Below are 24,087 nucleotides of genomic sequence, written 5' to 3' on the forward strand. Positions count from 1 at the left end.
AGTCTTGAGTATATTTAAGATACCCCAAAACTCTTTTCATTGTCATCCAATAAGTTTTGTTGGGATTACTCGTGTACTGACTCAATTTACTAATAGCTCATGCTATGTCTGGTCGTGTACAGTTCATTATATACATTAAACATTCCAATACTCTTGCGTACTCCAATTGTGAGTCACTTTCACCTTCATTCTTTCAAAGTGCAAAGCTTGCATCCAATGGAGTCTTGGCAATACCGAATTCTATATACTTGAATTTTTCAAGTACATTGTCGATATAATGAGATTGTGACAATGCCAACCCCTGTGGAGTTCTATGGATTCTTATTCCTAAGATCACATCCGCAACTCTAAGGTCTTTCATATCGAACTTACTCTCGAGCATTCGTTTTGTTGCATTTATGTCAGAAATGTCTCTACTAATGATCAACATATCATCCACATATAAACAAACAATGACTTGGTGATTTAGAGTGTCTTTAATATAAACACATTTATCACATTCATTTATCTTGAACCCGTTTGCCAACATGGTTTGGTCAAACTTCGCATTCTATTGTTTAGGTGCTTGCTTAAGTCCATACAACGACTTAATAAGTTTACACACCTTATTCTACTTTCCTGAAACCACAAAACCTTCAGGTCGCTCCATGTAAATTTCTTCCTCCAATTCTCTGTTTAGGATTACTGTTTTCACATCCATTTGATGGATTTCAAGACCATATACCACCGCCAAGGCAATTAACATTTGAATCGATGTTATCCTTGTTACTGACGAGTATGTATCAAAGTAATCAAGACCTTCTTTTTGTTTGAAGCCTTTTACTACAAGTCTTGCCTTGTATTTGTCAATAGTACCATCCACTTTCATTTTCCTTTTGAAGATCCATTTAGAACGTAAAAGTTTATTACCTGGAGGAAGATCAACCAATTCCCATTTATGGTTGCTTAAGATTGAATCAATCTCACTATTGACTGTCTTTTTCCAAAAGGATGAGTCCGAAGATGACATTGCTTCTTTAAATGTTTGAGGCTCATTTTCTAAAACAAATGTTACAAAATCCGAATCAAAAAAAGTTGACGTTCTTTGACGTGTACTACGTCTTGGATTTTCTTCATTATGTACATTCTCACTTGTTTTATCTCGAGATCGTTTAGACCCCTCACTAGATTGTTCATGTGTAGTTTTATACGGATAAATATTTTCAAAGAATTCAGCATTATCTGATTCAATTACTGTATTTTCATTTATATTCGGATGTTCAAATTTATGAACTAAAAATCGACATGCTTTACTGCTTTTAGCATATCCTATGAACACGCAGTCCACAGTCTTAGGTCCTATCTTAACCCTTTTAGGCATAGGAACTTGGACCTTTTCTATACACCCCCACACTTTGAAAAATTTCAAGTTGGGTTTCCTTCCTTTTTATTTTTTCATAAGGAATTGATTGTGTCTTACTATGGGGAACTCTATTGAGTATACGATTGGCTGAAAGGATAGCGTTCTCTCACAAGTTTTGCGGTAAATCGGAACTTATAAGTAAAGCATTCATCATTTCATTTAAAGTTTGATTTTTCCTTTTCACAATTCCGTTAGATTGAGGTGAATACAGGGTTGTAGTTTGATGGACAATTCCATTCTCTACACATATTTTGGGGAAGGGAGATTCATATTCTCCGCCCCTATCACTTCTTATCATTTTTATCTTTTTCTCTAACTGATTTTCTACTTCAGTTTTGTATTGCCTAAACGCATCTATTGCTTCATCCTTACTATTTAGCAAGTAGACATAACAATATCTAGTGCAATCGTCAATAAAAGTTATGAAATACTTTTTCCCACCACGTGATGGTGTAGACTTCATATCACAAATGTCAGTGTGTACTAAGTCTAAAGGATTGGAATTCCTTTCAACGGACTTATAAGGATGCTTTGCATATTTTGATTCCACACACGTTTGACACTTTGATTTATTGCACTCAAAGTTTGGCAAAACTTGTAAGTTAATCAATTTTCGTAATGATTTGTAATTAACATGGCCTAAATGTTCATGCCATAAATTATAAGACTCAAGCAAGTAAGAAGAATTTGAACTTTTATTTAATTCAACATTCATTACATTCATCTTATAAAAGCCCTCGGTGATATAGCCTTTCCCTACATACACTTCTCCTTTGCTAATTACATTTTTTCCAGAAATGATTACACATTTGAATCCGTTCTTGTCTAGAAGTGAAATAGAAATCAAGTTCCTACATAATTTTGGAACGTACAAGACATTATTAAGTGTCAAGACCTTTCCTGAAGTTATTTTCAAGTCCATTTTTCCTGTTCCTTCTACCTTAGCCGTAGCGGAGTTAGCCATGTAGATTATTTCTTCTACTTGAGCCAGAGCGAATGATGAAAACAACTCTTTGTTGGCACAAACATAGCGGGTGGCACCAGAATCCATCCACTACCCGCGAGGATTCCCCACCAAGTGGCATTCTGAAAACATAGCACACAGATCATCACATTCTTTGTTGGACTCAATCATATTTGCTTGGTCCTTTTTCTTGCCTTTCTTAGGGGCATGACAATCCGTGGACTTATGGTCAATCTTGCCACAGTTGAAGCACTTTCTCTTGAGATTCTTCTTGAGTTGATGGCTTCCTTTTTTAACTTTCTTCCTTTTCTTAGAATTGTTTTGGTCATCCTCTACAATATGTGCTCCATTAATTGTAGAATTTCCTTTTAACCTTCCCTTGATAGCCTTATTATCCTCTTCAATACGTAGTCGAACAATAAGATCTTCGACAGTCATCTCCTTGCATTTGTGCTTCAAGTAGTTTTTGAAGTCTTTCCACATAGCTGGTAGCTTCTCAATGATCGCTGCTAAATGAAAAGCATCATTCACAATCAAACCTACAAAACAGTTTATGTGAGTACTAAGAACATTTTCAATTTATTCAACCAAGGTATTTTTCAAAGATATACCTTCTTCTAGGAGATCGTGAATGATTACTTGCAATTCCTGCACTTGAGAGACAACCGATTTGCTATCTATCATTCTAAAGTCCAAGAACCTTGCAACAAAGAATTTCTTAATTCCCGTATCCTCTGTCTTGTATTTTCGTTCTAGTGCCCCCCACAATTCCTTCGATGTCTTAGTTCTACTGTAAACATTGTAGAGGTCATCTTGGAGACCACTCAATATATAATTCCTGCAAAGGAAGTTCGAGTGTTTCCAAGCTTCTACAATCATGAAATGTTTTTTGTCCGAGGTTCCCTCGGGCACCTTAGGAGCATCCTCACTAGTGAACCTTTGAGGCATAGAGTGGTGAGCTAAAAGAACATCTTTTGCTGCCATCGCTTAAAGTCAATGACCGTAAATTTGTCGAGCTTCTCCGCAGGTGCCTGCGGAGCATTTGCTCGACTTTTTGAAGCGATGCTAGTTGCCCTCACAGTCGTAGCCTCATTTTGCATTTGACTTTCGTTAGTCATTTTTCCTGTCACCACAAGACAATAAAATTTAGTATTTTCAGAATACTATTTATAAAGTTAAGCAACTTTAAACTCTTCTTCTTGTTTTGAGTTAACGATGAAGTTTTTATGACTTCCAATCGTCAACCGAATGATCTTTAACTTGTGATGAAGATTTTATGTCTTCGAATCACTAGTTAAGTTCAAATGAAGTAGAAAGCTTAAAGCTTTAATCTCCAAAAACAATCAATACAGATTCTACAGAAATTATTCCTTAAGATTGTTATTTTATGTATAGTTTCGGGTACAAGAATCTGTATAATTGCAACACCAACTTCAACAATAGTTCATGTATAAACAAGAACACCTTTGAAGTTCTTTAACACCTTCAACACAAGATTACTTAATAATCTATCCAAGAAGTGTGTTAGATTTTAGAAAATAGATGAAACAGAATTTAAGGTCAAGTCCCCCGACTTCACAGAGTGTCCTTAAGGAATAATTTTCCTCACTGTACCCGAGGTTATGGAATCTTTTTTCCAAGATAAAATGGCTTACAATCCGAACATTAGCGGTACCTAAAATTGTTGGATTCTACAAACTCACTCAATAGTTTGATTGGTCACACAGAATGTTTTTAAGACAAGAAGAGAGTTTTTATTTCAGAAAAATTTCGTACCTAAACTTGTGGATGAAAGTAGGTTTATATAGCCAACATGCGCCTCTTCTGAAAAGTGGCAATGGTTCACTTAAAAGGTGTGACCTTTCTGGAAAACTCATGTCAGTTCGTCCAAAGAATGTGTCTTTTCCGAACAGGCATACCATTTCATGAATCAATGTGTCATTTTCAACACTGCACTATTTTGAAATCCATAAACCGATCGATCATTTGATAAAGCCGAAGCCGAAGCCGACCGACGACGACGACGACGCAAGTCATCTCTCATTTCTTGCCTCACTTACCATGTGGAGTAAGTGTTCCTTATTTTAAACACTCACAAGTTCTCTTCTTCCACCAATGAGAGAGAAAGAGTGAACTTTCCAATTTGGGAGTACACTTTCTAAATTGGTGTCTCCCTTCTCCACCATTTTTCCGCCATTTTTTCATTGCACTTTTTCATATATACTTCCAACCCAACATTGAATACTTTCACCAACTTATAATGATTTTGCATTCTTTCACATGTTGCTTTTTATAGGTTTAAGTTCAAATTTTCTTCCACATTATTACTTGGTTACCTTGTCAGACACGAAACAAGGGTTGAATCCTAAGCAAAATAGTTGAAAATAAAGGGTCAATCCTGACCTGAAAATAGTTAAGTTCTACTTTATACAAACTAACACGTAATGAATAAAAAACATGGATTATATTATGTCTGTATAAATTAGTTATACATATTATGTGGATACTCATAATTTTTAACATAGACGTTATGGGCCAAAGTTATTGAGTTCTGCCAAACTCGCAAGCAAAATAACTCAACCCCTGAGTATTCCATCAACTTATTGTTTAGATGTGGAGGAAGTTCTTTTCTATCAAGCTTTCAACAGTATCTTTCACGCTCAACTCAAGAGATGTGAATTTGACTCCTAAACTTTTTGCTCTTTCACTTGATACTTGGAAGTGTGGAGTAATAGGCAATCCATCTTCAAAACTGCATCCACATTTAACAATTATGATTAATCTCTAGTCAAATAATTGCTTTAAATAGAACAAAAGATTCTTAATTAATGAAACATCACGTAAGCTTAAGAAGGGTGCAATTTATGTTTTTTCTTTGCTGAAAGGAGATAGTAATGAAAACTAATCAGTATGAAGAAAATTATAACTGTGATATTGGCAATACTTACTTCTCAGGGAGAGTGATGGAGGGGTAAAGATTTTGTACAATCTTCAAAACCGACGAAGAGTATCCATTCACCCCAACTAAACAATATCTTCCATTTGCTGAAGGAACCTCAAATGCTAGAATATGTGCATTAGCAACATCCCTAACATCGACAAATCTGTATATTCCACCAGACCATGCTTCTTTTCCTTCATCAAATAAAAGACAAGTGTGTCAAACATTAGTACTATTTATTATGAAAAGCGTGATTTAAACCCTGAACAAGGAGAAAAAGAAAGCGCAAGGACCTTCATGTAGTAACTAAATAAAATAAGTCATCTACATATCAATTGAGCTGGTCATTTTTCATAGTATTTCACCACCAAAATATATATCTACTTCGTTTGGCCAGACAAGACTTCTTAAAGCTTTTTGGAGTAACTTGTTTGGTTAAGTTTTTTTCAGGAAAGTATTCTTTTGGATCTTATTGGGAGCACATGCTTGTTTTGGTTCACTTTTTCTCGACAAAAACATATTGCCATGGTAAATATTTACACTAAGTACACTCAGTTGGAGTTCTGTACCAACTAACTTAAATATTGCTTCAGCTTGACCATCCCTTTACCGACTAATATTGTCCAAGAGAAGGAAGGTGAATTGGTCCTCCTAAAAGTCTCATCCATAAAGGATGTGATGAGTTTTGTTTAAAAAATGGAAAGTTGATCCTGGTGTATATTAGCCAATTTGAAATTTTTAAGGAGTTTGGGTCGGGTGGGGGGTGTAGGCTTCAGACTGCCTTAGAATATTAATGATACACAATATTAGTAAGTAGGGAAATTGTAATAAGTTCCAGAAGTTAGTTAACACTGGAAAGCTACAGTGTAGTTAGTTACTCAGCAACTAAAGTTAGTTAAGTAGTTATTACTAACTCAAGCAGCCTAGTCAATGGATAGTGGATCATGAGCTCTATATAAACAATTAATCCATTCATTTTCATATAGATATACAAACATTAATTTTTCTTTCTCAAAATCTCTCTCTGTTTTCTCAATTCTCATTAACTGTTTTCTCGAGTTAGTTACTCCTGAAGCAGTAATTTCGATCCTCAAGTTCATTCGAACTCCTGCAATCGAGTAAAAGTTAGTATCATTGGTATCAAAGCCAATCGAATTTTTGGCAATCATGACGAAAACAGCTCGATCCATTGATAATTCTCCAGCTGACATGGGAGAAATAAGGGATATGTGTTGGTTTTTAACTTTGAAATTGGAGAAATAACATAGAAAGAGTTGGAGAAAAATAAAATACGGCAATAGTATTATCAAAGAAAATTATTTTATTAATAACTTAAATCATGTATTTATAGTTAAATTTCTAACTATACTCCAATTTAAATTGGATAACTAATTCTTATTCAAATAATAAAGGGACAACTAATTCCTAAATCACATAGGACTCTAATAATTTAAAACTACTAAAATTATTTATTCCTACTTTATTTCTGAGACATATTTTCAACACTCCTCCTTGGATCAGAAATTGTCTCGGCTTTGGCTGAATTTGACCTCTTGAATAAATCTGTCAATTCATCTTTGTTCTTGCATGGCTTGTGTGCATCTTCTGTTGGATTAAATAAGAAACTGTTGCCTCTTATATCAACTTGTAAAATTTCATGAGTAGTAGAATCAAAGATTCGACAATATTTGTCTCCAAATAATAATTTAAATCCTTCTTCCATTAGCTCACCAACACTTAACGAACTTTTGTCAATATCGGGCACGTAAAGGACATTTGAAATTATTTTTGTACCTGAAACTATTTTCATTGCAACATTCCCTTTTCCTTCTTCAAAAATATAGTCACCATTCCCAATTCTGATTTTATTATTTTCCAAAGGCAAAAACTCTTTAAAAAAAGTTTTGTCATATGTCATGTGGGTTATACAACCACTATCAATCATCCAAAAATCAGATTTCTTGGTTGAAGAATATGTTGCCACAAATAAGTGATTTTCTTCTTTTTTGGTGACTTGGGCATCTGCTTCATCTTCTTGATATTTGTTTTTGCAAATAACAACTTCATCGCCAAGTTGATTGCAGATCTTACATTCTGCATCTGGTCCATTCCAATATTTAAATGGAGGATGACCTATTTTGCCACAGTGCTGGCAAGGTGGGTAATTTTTTCTTGAATTATTATCCTTGTTTTGAGTCTTGTGGGCAGCGGAATAACATCATAATCCTCCTCAATGGCCTCCCAAAGATCTAAAGCCTCAAGATAAGTCTCCGTTTTTATTGCTCAAAGATGGTAATTCTCACCATCAAAGACAAGAGGGGTTATTTGGGAAAAGTTGTTTTCAGAATTCATCTCTCAGAGATCCCTCAAGAAACTGGCCCTGATACCAATTGTTGGTTTTTAGCTTTGAAATTGGAGAAATAACATAGAAAGAGTTGGAGAAAAATAAAATACGGCAATAGTATTGTCAAAGGAAATTATTTTATTAATAACTCAAATCATGTATTTATAGCTAAATTTCTAACTATACTCCAATTTAAATTGAATAACTAATTCCTATTCAAATAATAAAGGGACAACTAATTCCTAAATCATATAGGACTCTAATAATTTAAAACTACTAAAATTATTTATTCCTACTTTATTTCTGAGACATATTTTCAACAATATGCTGCAGAAATTGACTACAGATATGAGCAATTTGAAAGGGGAAGTTACTACCTTGAAAAGGTTGGATTAGGTGGTAATGGAATTAAAGGATTATTTGGAGAATTCTGCAGAGAATATGAGAGATAAATCTCCATTAGATCAAGCTGAAAGGGAGCACAAAGATCAAAGCCCTGGCAGTTATCACAATTCCCATTCCCAAGTGGTCGGGCATGGAGTTTTTGAGGTTTTCAGGGAATGATTTGCGTTCTTGGTTGTTCAAAATTGAACAATTTTTTTCAATGGAAAATGTACCTGCTTTTGATAAAATTACCATAGCCATACTACATCGGGAAGGAGAGGCAATTCAGTGGCATCTATCCTTCATTAGGTATTGACAATACCTTCAACCTATTGGATGGAATGAGTATGCGATGGCACTGGTGGAGAGGTTTGGATCTGACTTTGATGATCCTATGGAGGAATTGAAGAAGGTTAAGCAAGTTAGGACTCTCAAAGAGTATCAGGCTGTGTTTGAAAGGCATCTTACAAGGGTGAATTTGTCAGAAGAAAATGCCATTAGTTGCTCCATTAGGGGTTTGACACCTCAGCTTAACATTGTTGTTAAGATTACCAACCTTACTACCTTGTCTCATGTTTACAGGAGTGCAAGACTGCAAGAATCTTACTTGAATGCTGTTAAACCACCTGTAAGTTCAGATCGGGTGTTTAATTCAAGAAAGATAGGAGATCAAAAAACTTCCAATAATAAGCCTCTACTACCTGCTCCTAACATCACCCGAGGAAACTATAATAAGAATCTGAATAGGAGAAGGTTGAGCTTGGAAGAAATTAATGAGAAGAGGGCAACAGGATTGTGTTATTTTTGCAATGAAAAATATACTATGGGCCATAAATGTAAGACTACTAAGCAATTGTACTTGTTGGAGTTAGAAGAAGGGGATGAAACAGAAGATGGAGTGTCTGAAACTGAGGTAGAGTTACATGAAGATGGGGATAGCAAAAGTGAGTTGTCTCAACATGCTGAGCACATGGAGATTTCAATACATGCCTTAAATGGTTCTTTGGGTTTTAGGTTACTTAAGGTGACCGAATATCAAACCAAAAAAGGGTTGCATATTATAGACACAGGAAGTTCTCATAACTTCATAGATCTTGATTTAGTAAAACAATTAGGTTGTCCGGTCAGATCTACCAGTCCTTAAATGGTTGTTGCAGCAAATGGGAGCATGAAGGTGGATAAAATGACCACTATTACTTGGTTACTACAAGCAGCTAAATTTTTAGCAGATTTTCTGCTATTACCTTTGGGTTCTTGTGGTGTTGTATTGGGGATTCAGGGGTAGCTGCCCTTAGGAGATATCAAGATAAACTTCAGGAATTTGACCATGGAATTCTGGTACAAGGGAAGGAAACATCTGCTAAGAGGAGCTGGGAACCAGGTACAGACTTCTGGAGCTAGTAAATTAGCTAAATACTCAGGTAACCAATCTCAACTTTGTATGATTCAAGTCATGCCTATGGGGAGTGAACAAATAAAGGGTCACCCAGTATTACTGGAGGAAGATAAAACTGAATGTGATCAAGCTTTATTAAATCTATTATCAAAGTTTCAAAGGTTATTTGAGGAACCTATCGGCTTACCACCTCACAAGGGAGTATTTGACCATAGAATTGTATTGCAGGGGGGGACTGAGCCTATGAATAAGAGGCCATATAGATATCCTTCCATTAAGGACATTATTAAATGTCTGGTACAACAGATGTTTAGAAAGTGATCATATAACCTAGTTGTAGTCCGTTTGCATCCCCAGTGGTCTTAGTGGGCAAGGAAGATGGTACCTGGAGGTTGTGTGTTGACTATAGGGACTCAAATAAGTTTACTGTGAAGAACAAGTTTCCTATACCTATTGTTGAAGATTTATTGGATGAATTAGAAGGATCCAAAATCTTTTCAAGGATTGACTTAAGATCTGGTTATCACCAATTAAGAATGGCTGCAGAGGATGTGCCTAAAACTATTTTTAGAACCCATTCCAGCCATGTTGAATACCTGGTAATGCCTTTTGGCTTATCTAATGCACCTGTTACCTTTCAAGGATTAATGAACTCTATATTTCAGCAATTTCTCAGGACGTATGTGTTAGTTTCCTTTGATGATATTCTAATTTACAGTAGTACTATTGAAGAATATGTAAGGCATTTGAGGTCTATTTTTAAGGAAATGATCAGACATCAACTATTTGCTAAAAGGAGCAAGCGTTTTTTTGGGGTTTAGAAAATTGAATATCTTGGACACTTTATATCAGCAAAAGGTGTTTCAACAGATCCTCAGAAAATAACAGTTGTGAGGAAGTGGCCCATTCCAACTACTCTTAAGCAACTAAGAGGGTTCTTAGGACTGGATAATTACTGCAGGAGGTTCATAAAAGGTTTTGGTGTGATTTGAAGGCCTTTAAATGACTTAACAAAGAAGAACAATTTTAAATAGTCAACTGCAGCTCAAGATGCTTTAACACAAGCTCCCGTGCTTGCTTTACCTGATGTCAACAAAACATTTATGGTGGAGACTGATGCTAGTGGATTTGGAATAGGAGTTGTACTTATGCAAGAGGGACATCGAATTGCTTTCATCAGCAAGGCAATGTCACCAAGGCATGTTGCATTATCAGTGTATGATATGGAGTTATTGGCCATTGTTAAAGCTGTCACTAAATGGTCTCAATACTTGTTAGGCCAAAGATTTATAATAAGGACTGATCAGAAGGTTTTAAAGTTCCTTATGAAGCAAAGTTACATACTAATTCACAGTTCTTATGGTTGACAAAGTTGATGCCATTTGATTACTCTTAGAGTATAAAAGAGGAGTTGACAACAAGGTGGCTGATGCCTTCTCAAGAGTTACTGGAGCAGAATTGTTAGCCTTGTTTATTTCTCCTACAGATACTGATCTATTTCAAGCTATTGTGGATAGTTGGACTATGGATCCAGAACTTCAACAACTTACTGCAGATTTGCAGATTAATCCTACAGTTCACAAATAATTCACTTAGAGTCGAGGTCAGCTGAGAAGGAAAGGCAGACTGGTGGTTGGCAAGGTTCAAGAATTGAGAAGGGAGATCATGACATTGTGGCATGCAAGCCCCCAAGGAGGTCATTCTGGGGTAAAGGCTACATTAAGAAGGTTGCTCAGCCTCTTTTACTGGAAGAACATGAGAGAGGGGGTGAAGAAATTCATTTAAAACTGTGATGTTTGCCAAAGGAATAAGTCTGATTTGGCTGCATACCCTGGACTTTTACTGCCTTTACCCATACCTGATGTGGTATGGTGGCAAATTAGCATGGATTTCATTAATGGATAACTAAATCAAATGGTTATGAGGTGATTCTAGTGGTGGTAGACAGATTTAGCAAGTATGGGCATTTTCTTCCACTTAAACATCCTTATACAACCCAAACTGTTGCTAAGGTTTTCGTGGATAATATTGTTAAGCTGCATGGATTCCCTAATGCTATCACTAGTGATAGGAATGTTGTTTTCATCAGCTCCTTCTGGCAGGAGCTATTCACTCTACAAGGTGTTAAGTTGCATACTTCATTAGCATATCACCCTCAGTCTGATGGCCATATGGCCATACTGAGGTTTTAAACAGATGCTTAGAGACTTATTTGAGGTGCTACTGTAATGAGGATGCTTCTAACTAATTTTCTTGTCTTTCTACGGCTGAGTATTGGTTAAATACCTCCCATCACATAGCTATTCACTCAACACCATATGAGGCATTGTATGGAAGACCACCTCCACTATATTTACCATATCTTCCTAGAGAATCAGCTTCAGCTGAGGTTGATAACATCCTGCTGAATAGGGAACTCAAGCTGCAGCCGCTTAAGCATCATCTCACCAGAGCAGTTTATGGTCACCCAGTTTATGACTCGTATCTCATAAAGTAACTTAACTTTGAGTTTTATTTCAAAAGTCACTCAACTAACTTTGACTTTAGCAGCATTTACCAAACTTAACATTTCAATCATAAATATCTGATTTTTGGTCAGAGTTAATTTTTGTGAAGTAAATAAGAAGTGTTAAAAGATTGTTCCCATAAAACGTTCATCAGTGGCAGGGTAACAAATAGAACGTAAGCATTTAGAAAATCTTACTTCTGTAAATGATGGTTCTTCTTATTATAATCTTTAAGGCTTTAGAAAAGAAAATTGTTAGAAAAGATCATCAGAAGCAGAGGTTTGAGTTTCTGAATTGAGGAAACACTAACAGAAGATGTACAATGCAAAAATAAGTTTCCAGTTAAATGATCATTAAATTCCAACATCATTTCAATCTAGTCAAATGCAGACAAAAGAACACATGTTCCTCTTATGTATTTCTACACATAAATATTTCATCAAGGGTGTCATATAAGCTGATTAGAAAAGAAGAATAGGTGTCATGGAGGGTGGGGGCAGAGGGCGGGAGAAGGAGGTAAGAATATCTCAAGGAGTCTCGTGTCTCTGAACAAACTTACCTTCTATTATGAAGTTCACTATAGCTTCACAAGAGAAATTGAGCGTAGGCTGCAGAAGTGGACCAATGACTAGACCTGGATGAAGTGTTACCAAGTCGATCCCATTCTCTTTTGCAAATTTCCAAGCAGCCTGCTCAGCCAGGGTTTTGGAGAGTTGATACCAGTCCTGCAAACAAAATACCTTCAAGGCTTCAATAAGCCAACTGTGAAGAGAATGCTGACATCTTCCATTACTTTCTCAAACATATCTACCAAATGAAGTATATAATACCATCTCCAGTGTGTATTATAGACATTTTAGCAAACTGAATTTGTTCCAAAATATTTGACATTACAGGAAAACAAGAATCACTTATTGCTTTTTATTTTTCAAATTCACCTTAACTGCTTCAGTTAGTGGAGTGGTAACAAATTGAGATGTTTGAGGGATACAGAGTAGTTTAGACAAATACTCTTATGATTAAGGTTTGTAAATGTATTTCTTAACGTGTATGCAAACACCTTAAAAAGACAGATAACATATATTGAATGTAATAATTATCTGATCATATTGACAAATACAAGGACAGATACTTAGCATCTCACTATTCGAGACAAGATGAGGCTTTCTTTCACTCAGTACTACAGGGAATGCAGAATTTAATTTTCTTCTGATCTAAGAAACATATCTTACTAGGGCAGCATAACACAGACTAACTCCAAAAAGCATGCACACACACACATAGGGACAAATGTGAAGGGGAAATATGAGAAAGTTTGTTAAACAGCAAGGGTATGAATGTCCCAAGTATAAACCTAGGAGTATTAGCCGATCGGGTACATCAGTATACATGTTCCTAGGCCTATTCAAATACAAAGATCAAATAAAGATATTTCTACAATCGTCGATATGTAAGTTTGGACTTCTTTCCATAGTAAAAAGATGTGGAAAAGATCAAACCGGAGAAGAGCACCGAAACACTAAATCAACTTCCAATGCTGCTCCAATAAAGATGCTCATAAATTTTCTAAACCACTGCTACAGTAATCAATGGTCCTCATCAAATTGAAAAGAACTACCAATTAATAGACACATCGAACCTTTCTTTCCTCGCAGAATTCTGGATCTGAATACCAAGTCTCATCAGCTACAGCTCCAGGGGTTGACATATTTTTATTGCAGACAACAGAAGCAGTAGAAGAAGTTATCACCACTCTTCTGACAGATGGTGATTTGGCACATGACTGAAGGACATTCAACGTTCCTTTCACAGCAGGATTCACAAGTTCCTCCTGAAAGATGAAAGAGAATATTTATTAGTATGAAACTAAAGCATCCAGGTCTATTTAACTGCAAAGTAAAAGCAGCAAACAAACGTGTTCCTCCTTAAAGACATCTCTTAACATATTTTGATGTCACAGTAGGTTTCTGACCTTAGATTTTCCTGTGAGAAAAACAGGTGAAGCTGTATGAAAGACACCTTCACAACCATCAACGGCAGGATCAAATGATTGCTCTTCAAGTAACTCAGCTTTGAATAGATGCAGCCTCTCATTAGCTCCATCAAGGCTTCGCAGGTGAGCCACTTTACTTGTATCGTCTGCGTGCTTATAACGAACATTTTAGAAGCTGGGAACAATTTTATACATACGAAGGATTAATAGCAACAGCTAAGCCAATGATCACATAAAATTATTGCAGAAATTCAGTTCTGTCATGAAGATCAAATGTATGTGAAACCACCATTTCGATTTGACTAAAACAAAAACTGAATGTACTTTAACATTTCTGAGAGTTAATTTCACATTATTGTTATCAAATCTATGACTTACAAGCTCAGTGAATTTACTTATTATATTTTAATTTGCCAAAAGTTATTGTTAAGGCTGCGTACAATACACCCTTGCGGTGAAGCCCTTCCCCGGACCAGCGCATAACGGGAGCTTTAGTGCACCGGGCTGTCCTTTTTTACTAATATAGTAGATGAAGCTCAGTGAGTATACATGAAATCAAATCTGTTTTTTTATGATTGAAATGATCAGAGGCCATAGTTGATGTGTAGACCATATTTCATGTAGTTATAGGTGCTTGATAAAAAAGGATATCGGAACTCTGACTACTTAATCTGGAAAGTTGATCCATGATTATCACATGCTGCAGACAACTTGAACATTTGCAATGGTATTCTTCTCAATTGTCCTTCTAAGATATCAGCCAAAACACCACCAAAGGGGTTCCAGTTCATGGAAATTTCATAGAGCATCTCGTATGAGGGATCTTTTAGTCAAAATTTCATGTGAAAATGTTGTTCCGATGGGTACAAAATCTGTATGTTTTCTATACAAACTTCAATACTAAGTTCAATAACAACTTTCAAGAACTACAATGAATTTACAACAACTTCAAACACAAGTCCAAATAAATAATCAAATGAACTATCAAAATAAAGTGTTTATCAACTTTAAGAAAGAAGATGAAGTAGAAAATTGTAGAATCAAGTCTACCGAATGCACGGTGTGTTCTTAAGAAATTTATTTCTCTCAAGTATCCGAGGTTATGAAATCTTTCCTCCTAGGATAAAATGATTCTCTTTCTGAAAATAACAGTACCTCAAATTTTCAGAAACTTCGAACATAAAATGATTCTCTTTCTGAAAATAGCGGTACCTCAAATTTTCAGAAACTTTGAACACACTCAAAGATTTGATGATCACACAAGAGTTTTTATAAGAAGAAAAAGATTGTTTTTCCACCCAAAAAAAAATTGTCTTTCCCTGAGGAAAAATTCATATATTTATAGCCATCAAGGTGTTGCTTCATCAAGAGAAGCAATGGTTTAGAAAGGTACATCCCTTCATAAAAATGCAACTCTTCGAAAAAGTCACTATCATTGGAAAGGTCTTAACCATTCAATCCGAAAAGGTGCCTATTCAAATTGCATCCTTTCACTTAGTGTCTTTCCGAAAAAAAACACCACCTTTTTATTTTTCATTCACACCTCTTAATAACCCAACAATCCCCCACATGAATGGAAAATGACTATTTTATCAAAAATTTACGAACAAGTATGTGATCAATGAGCAAAGACTGATTGCATCCGGATAAGTGGGTTTTCCTTTGAACTTTCTGTAGTGAACATGCATCGGATGCACTCGGTCAATTGGTAGATTTGATATTTTTGAACCGTCGAACTTTAATGTACACCTAGACAACACATGTCACACAACTAACCTTTTACTGTTTATAATTCTCACGGTTTTGTTCATTTCAGCCATGAACACGTCCTGGTTTCATGAGAGCGTAGAGAATAGGCCTTTACTATCATTCTCCTTGAAGCGGCTTCCACTTAACCCTCACATAGGTGATTTCTAAACGTTCAATCCTATAGATTAAACTATTTGGTTAAATCTGCAAATTTAGATAACCATTAAAAAGCTTCACACCATAAGCTTTATCCTTGTTTCCTAAACATTGTCTACATCATGAGAATGGGTTGAGTATATTGACAATGTTGAACCGTCAGTCACAACTTGGTTTGATCTCCTTGAACCTAGCTCTTGGGATCTCCAGTCTGCTAGGTAGAGTCACCGCCATACTGACTTGTCCTAGGCCGTAAACCCATTCCCTTCTATGTTCTCTCAACTCCCTCTCTAGGTAGGCCTTTTGTAAGTGGATCCGACACATTATTCTTTGACTTCACATAGTCGACAGTGATAATTCCACTAAAGAGTAGTTCTCTAACGGTATTATGTCTCTGTTTTATATGACGAGATTTACCGTGATAAATCATTCTCCCTGCCCTACCGATCGTCGCTTGGCTATCACAGTGTAAATATACAGCCAATGGTTTGGGCCAATAAGGAATATCTTTCAAGAAATTTTGGAGCCATTTAGCTTCTTCACCGGCTTTAGCTAATGTGATAAATTCAGATTCTATTATAGAGTGGGCAATACATGTCTGTTTGGATGATTTCCAAGAGACTGCTCCTCCATCTAAAGTAAATACATATCCACTCATGGATTTTACTTTATTCGATCCAGTGATCCAATTTACATCACTATATCCTTCAATTACCACTGGATATTTATTATAATGCAAAGTATAGTCTTGAGTATATATAAGATACCCCAAAACTCTTTCTATTGCCATCCAATGAGTTTTATTGGGATTACTCGTGTACCGACTCAATTTACTAATAACACATTCTATGTCTGGCCGTGTACAATTCATGATATACATCATACATCCCAACACTCTTGCATAGTCCAACTGTGAGTCACTTTCACCTCATTTTTTTGAAGTGCAAAACTCACGACTAATGGAGTCTTAGCAATACCGAAATCCAAATATTTGAACTTGTCAAGTACCTTTTCAATGTAATAAAATTGTGACAACGCCAACCCTTGTGGAGTTTTATGGACTCTTATCCCTTAGATCACATTCGTAACTCCAAGGTCTTTATATCAAACTTGTTCTCAAACATTCGTTTCATAGCATTTATGTTAGAAATGTCTCTACTGATAATCAACATGTCATCCACGTATAAACAAACGATGACTGTGATTAAATGTGTCTTTAATATAAACACATTTATCACATTCCTTTATCTTAAATCCGTTTGCCAACATGGTTTGGTCAAACTTTGCACGCCACTCTTTGAGTGCTTGTTTTAGTCCATAAAGTGACTTAACAAGTTTGCACACCTTCTTTTCTTTACCAGGAACCACAAAACCCTCAAGTTGTTCCATGTAAATTTCTTCCTCCAATTCTCCATTTAGGAATGTTGTTTTCACATCCATTTGATGGATTTCAAGACCATATACCGCCGCCAATGCAACTAAGAATTGACGTTATCCGTGTTACAGTCGAGTATGTATCAAAATAATCAAGACCTTCCTCCTGTTTTAAGACTTTTACTACAAGTCTTGCCTTGTATTTGTCAGTAGTACCATCCACTTTCATTTTCCTTTTGAAGATCCATTTAGAACCTAAAGGTTTATTTCTTGGAGGAAGATGAACCAACTCCCACGTATGGTTGCTCAAGATTGAATCAATCTCACTATTGACTGCCTTTTTCCCAAAGGATGAATGTGAAGACGATATCGCTTCTTTAAATGTTTGAGGCTCATTTTCTAGGAGAAATGTTACAAAATTTGATCCAAACCAAGTTGACGTTCTTTGATGGGTACTATGTCTTGGATTCTCATCATTACGTACATTCTCATTTGGTTCGTCTAAAAGTCGTTTAGACCCTCCTCTAGACAGTACATGTTTAGTTTTATATGGATAAATGTGTTCAAAGAACTCAACATTATCTGATTCAATTATCGTATTTTCATTGATATCCAAATGTTCAAATTTATGAACCAAAAACCGACATGCTTTACTACTTTTAGCATATCCTATAAATACGCAGTCCACAGTCTTAGGTTCTATATTCACCCTTTTAGACATAGGAACTTGGACTTTCGCTAGACACCCCCACACTAAAATATTTCAAGTTGGGTTTCCTTCCTTTCCATTTTTCATATGGAATTGATAGTGTCTTACTATGGGTCACTCTATTGAGTATTCGGTTAGCTGTGAGGATAGTTTCCCCCACAAGTTTTGCGGTAAATCTGAACTTATAAGTAAGGTATTCATCATTTTCTTTAAGATTCGGCTCTTTCTTTCTGCAATTCCATTAGATTGAGGTGAATACAGAGTCGTAGTTTGATGGACAATCCCATTCTCTACACATATCTCCGCAAAAGGGGATTCATATTCTCCACCCCTATCACTTCTTATTATTTTGATCCTTTTCTCTAACTGATTTTCAACTTCTGCTTTATATTGCCCAAACGCATCTATCGCTTCATCCTTACTATTTAGCAAATAGACATAACGGTACCTAGCACAATCGTCAATAAAAGTTATAAAATATTTTTTCCACCGCAAGATGTTTTTGACTTCATATCACAAATGTCTGTATGGATTAAGTTTAGGGGATTGGAATTCCTTTCAACGGACTTATACGGGTGCTTAGTATATTTTGATTCCACACACGTTTGACATTTTAATTTTTTACACTCAAAGTTAGGCAACACTTCCAAACTAGTCAGTTTTCGCAAGGTTTTATACTTGACATGTCCTAAATGACTATGCCACAAATTGCTTGACTCTAGCAAGTAAGAAGAAGCCTTAGTTTTCTTCATTTCAACAACCATTACATAAAGTTTGAGAAAGACCCTCATTGAGGTAGCCATTTCCTACACAAGTTTCGTTCTTTCTTATTACAACTTTCTTCGAAAAAACATACACTTAAATCCATTTTTAACGAGAAGTGTTATCGACACTAAGTTTTTCCTAATAGTAGGAACAAAGAGAACATTGTTGAGAGTCAACACCTTGTCGGAAGTCACTTTTGGGAATATCTTCCCACTTCCTTCAACCTTGGTTGTTGTATTATTTCCCATAAAGATCACTTCTTTGGGACCAACGGTATCATAAGTAGCAAAAGTTTCTTTTTCTGCTTAAACATATCTAGTGGCTCCTAAATTAAACCACCATTTATTTGGATATCCAACTAGATTGCTCAGTGATCATATCACATAGATTTTCAATTTTTCTAGTTGTTTCCAATATGTTTATCTAATCTCTTTTCTTGTTCTTATTTAGAACTTGACTATTTGGAGCTTTGTGGCCAACATCACTACAAATGTAGCAATTTCCTTTGAACATTTTTTTACTCTGCTCTTTCTCTTGTCCAGAAGACTTCTTCATCTTCTTATCATTTGGAGCATCATCTTTAATAGGATTTGCAACCATCATTGATGATTTTTCATTCAACTCATTATCCTCGTCTATCTTGGAATGACTCACAAGATCTTTCAAATCGGACTATTGATTTTCAATCATTATTTTTTTTCTAGAATATGATGATCTATACTTGTGAACATTTGCATTTATAGTTTGGCCAGCCAAAATGACATCATTTGTTGTCATTCTTTGAAGTTCACAACAAAATATTTTTCTAATTTCTCTGCCATTTTCATTGCTAGAGCAATACCTCAATGACTTAATGATGCAACATTGGTTGTCGTTAAGACAACATCACTCACAATCGAATCAATTTGTTGTTCAATTTCATTTGTCATTTTTTTGTCAATTTTTGACATACTTTTTAGTATTTCAGAATACTAACAATAAAGACCTTAATCTTTAGCCAACTTGTTTCTAGTCAATAATGAAGTTTTTATATCTTCAAATCATCAACCGAATGAACTTTGAAGCATGACGAAGTTTTTATGACTTCAAATCATAATCAAATTCAAACAGAGTGAAACCCCATAGATTTTAAACTCCAGAAATCAATACAGAGATTTTAACGAATCAGTGAAGTTTTTATATTCTTTGAACCGAATTCCCACACTAATTTCTCGATGAAATTTTTATATTCTTCTAATCGAGGGAGTAGAAATCAAAAGATTTTAGTCTCCACAAAATCAGAGCCAATACAAATTAACCAAATACTTGATTTATAAATTGTGATAAAAAAAAAAAATTTCACCAAACAAGCAGAAAAAATAAATATTTTTATAATTTTCTTAAAATTGTTGTTTTTCTTGGGTTTGGTATAATATGTATTTTCCAACAATAACTTCAAGCGCGTGTTCAAAATAACATATGAACAATCAAATGGAGTTTAAACTCCATATTTACAACTTTGAACGTTTAACAATGAGTTCAACCCAACTTATGAACATCAACAAAATGAAGTTCAAACTATTTTTCTGAAAAATAGCGAAACCAAATATTAAGAACTTCAACATAAGTTCAACCAACTTATGAACTATCAAAATGAAGTTTCAAGAACTTCAAACACAAGTTCAGACAGTTGAAGACTATCAATATGAAGTTCAAACTATTTACTAAAAAAGTAAAAACAAACAATACAGCAACAACAACAACAACAAACCCAATGTATTCCTACAAAGTGGGATCTGGGGAGGGTAAGATGTATGCAAACCAAAACGCTACCTCCGAAGAAGTAGAGAGGTTGTTTCCGATAGACCTCCGGCTCAAGCAAAAAAAAAAAAAACAATACAGATTAGTATAAATTCCTTAAGATTGTTGTTTCGGCGGGTACAAAATCTGTATGTTTTCTATACAAACCTCAATACTAAGTTCAAGAACAACTTTCAAGAACTACAATAAATTTACAACAACTTCAAACACAAGTCCAAATGAATAATCAAATGACTATTAAAATGAAGTGTTTATCAACTTTAAGAAAGAAGATGAAGTAGAAAATTGTAGAATAAAGTCCACCGAATGTACACTGTATCCTTAAGGAGTTTATTCCTCTTAAGTACCCGAGGTTATGGAATCTTTCCTCCCAGGATAAATTCTCTTTCTGAAAATAGCGGTACCTCAAATTTTCAGAAACTTCAAATACACTCAACTATTTGATGATCACACAAGAGTTTTTAGAAGAAGAAGATTGTTTTTCCACTCAAAAAAGAAATTGTCTTTACCTGAGGAAAAATTCAGGTATTTATAGTCATCAAGGTGTTGCTTCATGAAGAGAAGCAATGGTGCAGAAAAGTACACCCCTTAGTAAAGGTGTAACTCTTCGAAAAAGTCACAATCATTGGAAAGATCATAACCATTCAATCCGAAAAGTTGCGTATTCAAATTGCATCCTTTCACTTAGTGTTTTTCCGGAAAAAAAAACACCTTTTTATTTTTCATTCACACCTCTTAATAACCCAACAAAAACTGCCCTAGATCTTTCCAATAAATTGCAATCTTTAGGAATGTCGTCAGCGGTAAGATATTGAGCAAATTTTCATTGTCTAAAAAGAACAATGTTGATGAAAAACTTAATAACTTATTCATTTTTACATAAATGGAGCTAAGAAAGGCCAACTAGCAGGAAATTTATGTGCTCGAACCACAGTTTGTAGGCTTTTGACACTTTATACTGTTGAAATAAAGTTTTGCTTACTATCCACTACATATTTTGGGGTCAAATCCGCCGTATCTACAATTACAATCTCATTTGGGTGTGAATGAGTAGAATGACTTATCCCTTGGTCTATTAGTGAACCATCTCTCCAGGGATTGTGAAAGATGTTCTACTAGAAATACTCATATCTGATCAATTACTCTTTGCGAATCATAAGCATCTAGATTTTTCATTAATATTAACGAAGGCCAGTCCTATTCTAGTTCTACTATCTACGTTATTAAGAATCAATTCCGTATATGCAGTTAGAGCTCGTCATAGTATTTTGTGATGAATTAGGAAAAGAAATACATATCAAGCTGCTGAAGTAAGGGTCCATCTAAAGTAGCTATAGCCTAGTGTCATGGTGGTAAAAGAGATTATAGTGATACCATAATTTGCTTTTTCCTCTGAATTGATTTACAGAGATATAATTGGAGATATCCAACTCGATGTATATTTTCTTCTGAATTTATTTTGTGTGATATAATTGGAGAGAACCAACTATCTTCTGAATTAATTTACGGATTTGGATCAAATATATTGTCCAAAGCTTACTATGTCTTGGATAGAGGCTGATGTATCATACGGACATTTGACATTGGGATTCATTTGAGCTCAGTGCTTTCGATGTAGAGCATAAATTTATGAGTAAAAAACACAAAGATGTAGAGAAAGAAAAAGAGAGAAGTAACTAACTGAGGTTGCGAACAGTGGCGTTGACAGTGTAGCCACGCTGTAGCAACAACTGAACCAGCCATGAAGCTATAAAACCAGATGCCCCTGTTACACATACAATCTTTCCTTTTCCACTCTTGTTGTTTTCCATTGCCGTGTCCAAGTTAGAATATAGAGAAAGTAAACAAACAGTGCCTTGTGTTTGGCCATATATGCCGTTTGTTTAAAATACATACATTTATGTTCTTGGAAGTATTCACCAACCATGTTGTCAAGTGAAAAAAATGCATCACGTTATTTTGCTGCTATTTGTTTCACCTCATCACCCTCTCATCTCAAGTGACTTCACTTAAAAACTAAAACAAGAGTTTTAACTCCAATACTGCGGCTAAATTTATACTTAGTCCTTATCTTGATTATAGGTCCTCATAAAACAGTCGACACTTAAATATGATTTTTTTTTTTTCTAAACAGAGTCAAAACACAAAAATCACCGAACAAATTTAATAGCTGAGATCTTGAAAGATTAAAATCGAAATCCTTATTAAAGTAAAACAAATAATGAGACAAATACATTTATTTCTCATTGATTGGAACGTTTATTTGCGTGTTAAAAATGTTACATTTTGAATATTTTAGAGTTATAATACATTTAAATATGAAGTAATAATAATCTAAAAATTACACAAACCCACAACTTAAGTTTCATTTATTATAAAAAATCTCATCTCTCCAAACATATTATAAAAATTCTATTTTTCTCTAAAAATACATATACATAGCTTTCTTGTATATGTCGGCCTGTTATGTATATGAATCGACTTTATTATGTATATGTTGGCCTTGTTATGTATATGTCGGTCTTGTCATACTTGTTATATATATAAATCGGCCTTGTTATGTATATGTCGGTCTTGTCATATACAAAGATTTCTATGTATATGTCGGTCTTATTATGTATATAAATCAAGACAAAGAGTAAAGTAATTAAATGAGAGAGTGTATATATAATTCTAATAAGGTTGAGATTTATGTTATTTTTATTAATGATAATACAGACTTAACATAGCCCACAAATAACTAAATAATGTAATGGTAAATAATTCATTAAATTGTTTGGTTTTTGTCCTGATTTTCTTACTATATTTAAGTTTTACTTTTTTTTAGAAAGAAAATAAAAGTTACCATAATTAATTTTATTTTTTCTGGAAGAAAAATATAATTCTTTTTCATATTTGGCTAACCTCTTTATTGGATGGAGGAAAGGTTTTGGACATCTATAAATAGAAGACCTCTCCTCATATCATAATATAATAGCATTCACAATGTAGTCATTAAAAAGTCTTTATTTAAGGGAGATTTCTCCCAATAGGTTTAATGTTTTTTATATTAGGTTTTATAATATGTAGGCCGATTGGCCAAAACATATAATAATTTTATGCTTTTTTAGTATTGTTTTCTTTGTCGTCTAATTTATTGTCTTGAGGTTTGCAAACGTTAAGCTTCCGCATGACGCCCAATCGAGTTCGAACCCAACAAGTGGTATCAGAGCCCACGGTTCAATAAATCGATGGTCCAATTGTTGAACAAAGTTGCAATCAATTTGATAATAATGAAGATATATGTCCAAAAGCTACATGTGGAGATAATTGTTAATCATATTTTCAACAATTCTATTGTCACATATTTGAAAATAAAGCTCACTTTTAACCCTGCAAAAGGGCTCCAATATTTTTAACCTGAAAAGGGCTAATATATTTTTAACCCCAAAAACTCCATTTTTAAACATGCCAAACAGCAGTGATATATGAAGAATATATATGAAGAACGAAGATCATGCACAAGAAGAAGGGGGAGGATCAAGAATATTTTGAAGAAAATCAAGCCAAAAAGAGGAGAATTGTTAGGGTTATAAAAATAATTACATATACATGACCATATTT

General features: G+C 34.8%; 1 protein-coding gene across 1 annotated transcript; it reads right to left on the reverse strand.

Annotated features, from left to right (window-relative positions):
- Window positions 1–4,811: 4,811 nt before the first annotated feature.
- Window positions 4,812–22,392, reverse strand: LOC107839627 (phenylacetaldehyde reductase). Its single transcript, XM_016683203.2, has 6 exons — window positions 22,166–22,392; window positions 13,911–14,077; window positions 13,578–13,769; window positions 12,498–12,663; window positions 5,315–5,501; window positions 4,812–5,118 (listed from the first exon to the last, which is right to left on the reverse strand). Exons 1-6 carry the CDS (start codon window positions 22,293–22,295, stop codon window positions 4,974–4,976), a joined length of 987 nt encoding a protein of 328 aa, XP_016538689.1. The 5' UTR covers window positions 22,296–22,392; the 3' UTR covers window positions 4,812–4,973.
- Window positions 22,393–24,087: the final 1,695 nt, after the last annotated feature.

Source organism: Capsicum annuum, chromosome 1, assembly GCF_002878395.1.
Source record: "Capsicum annuum cultivar UCD-10X-F1 chromosome 1, UCD10Xv1.1, whole genome shotgun sequence".
Lineage (NCBI taxonomy): Eukaryota > Viridiplantae > Streptophyta > Magnoliopsida > Solanales > Solanaceae > Capsicum > Capsicum annuum.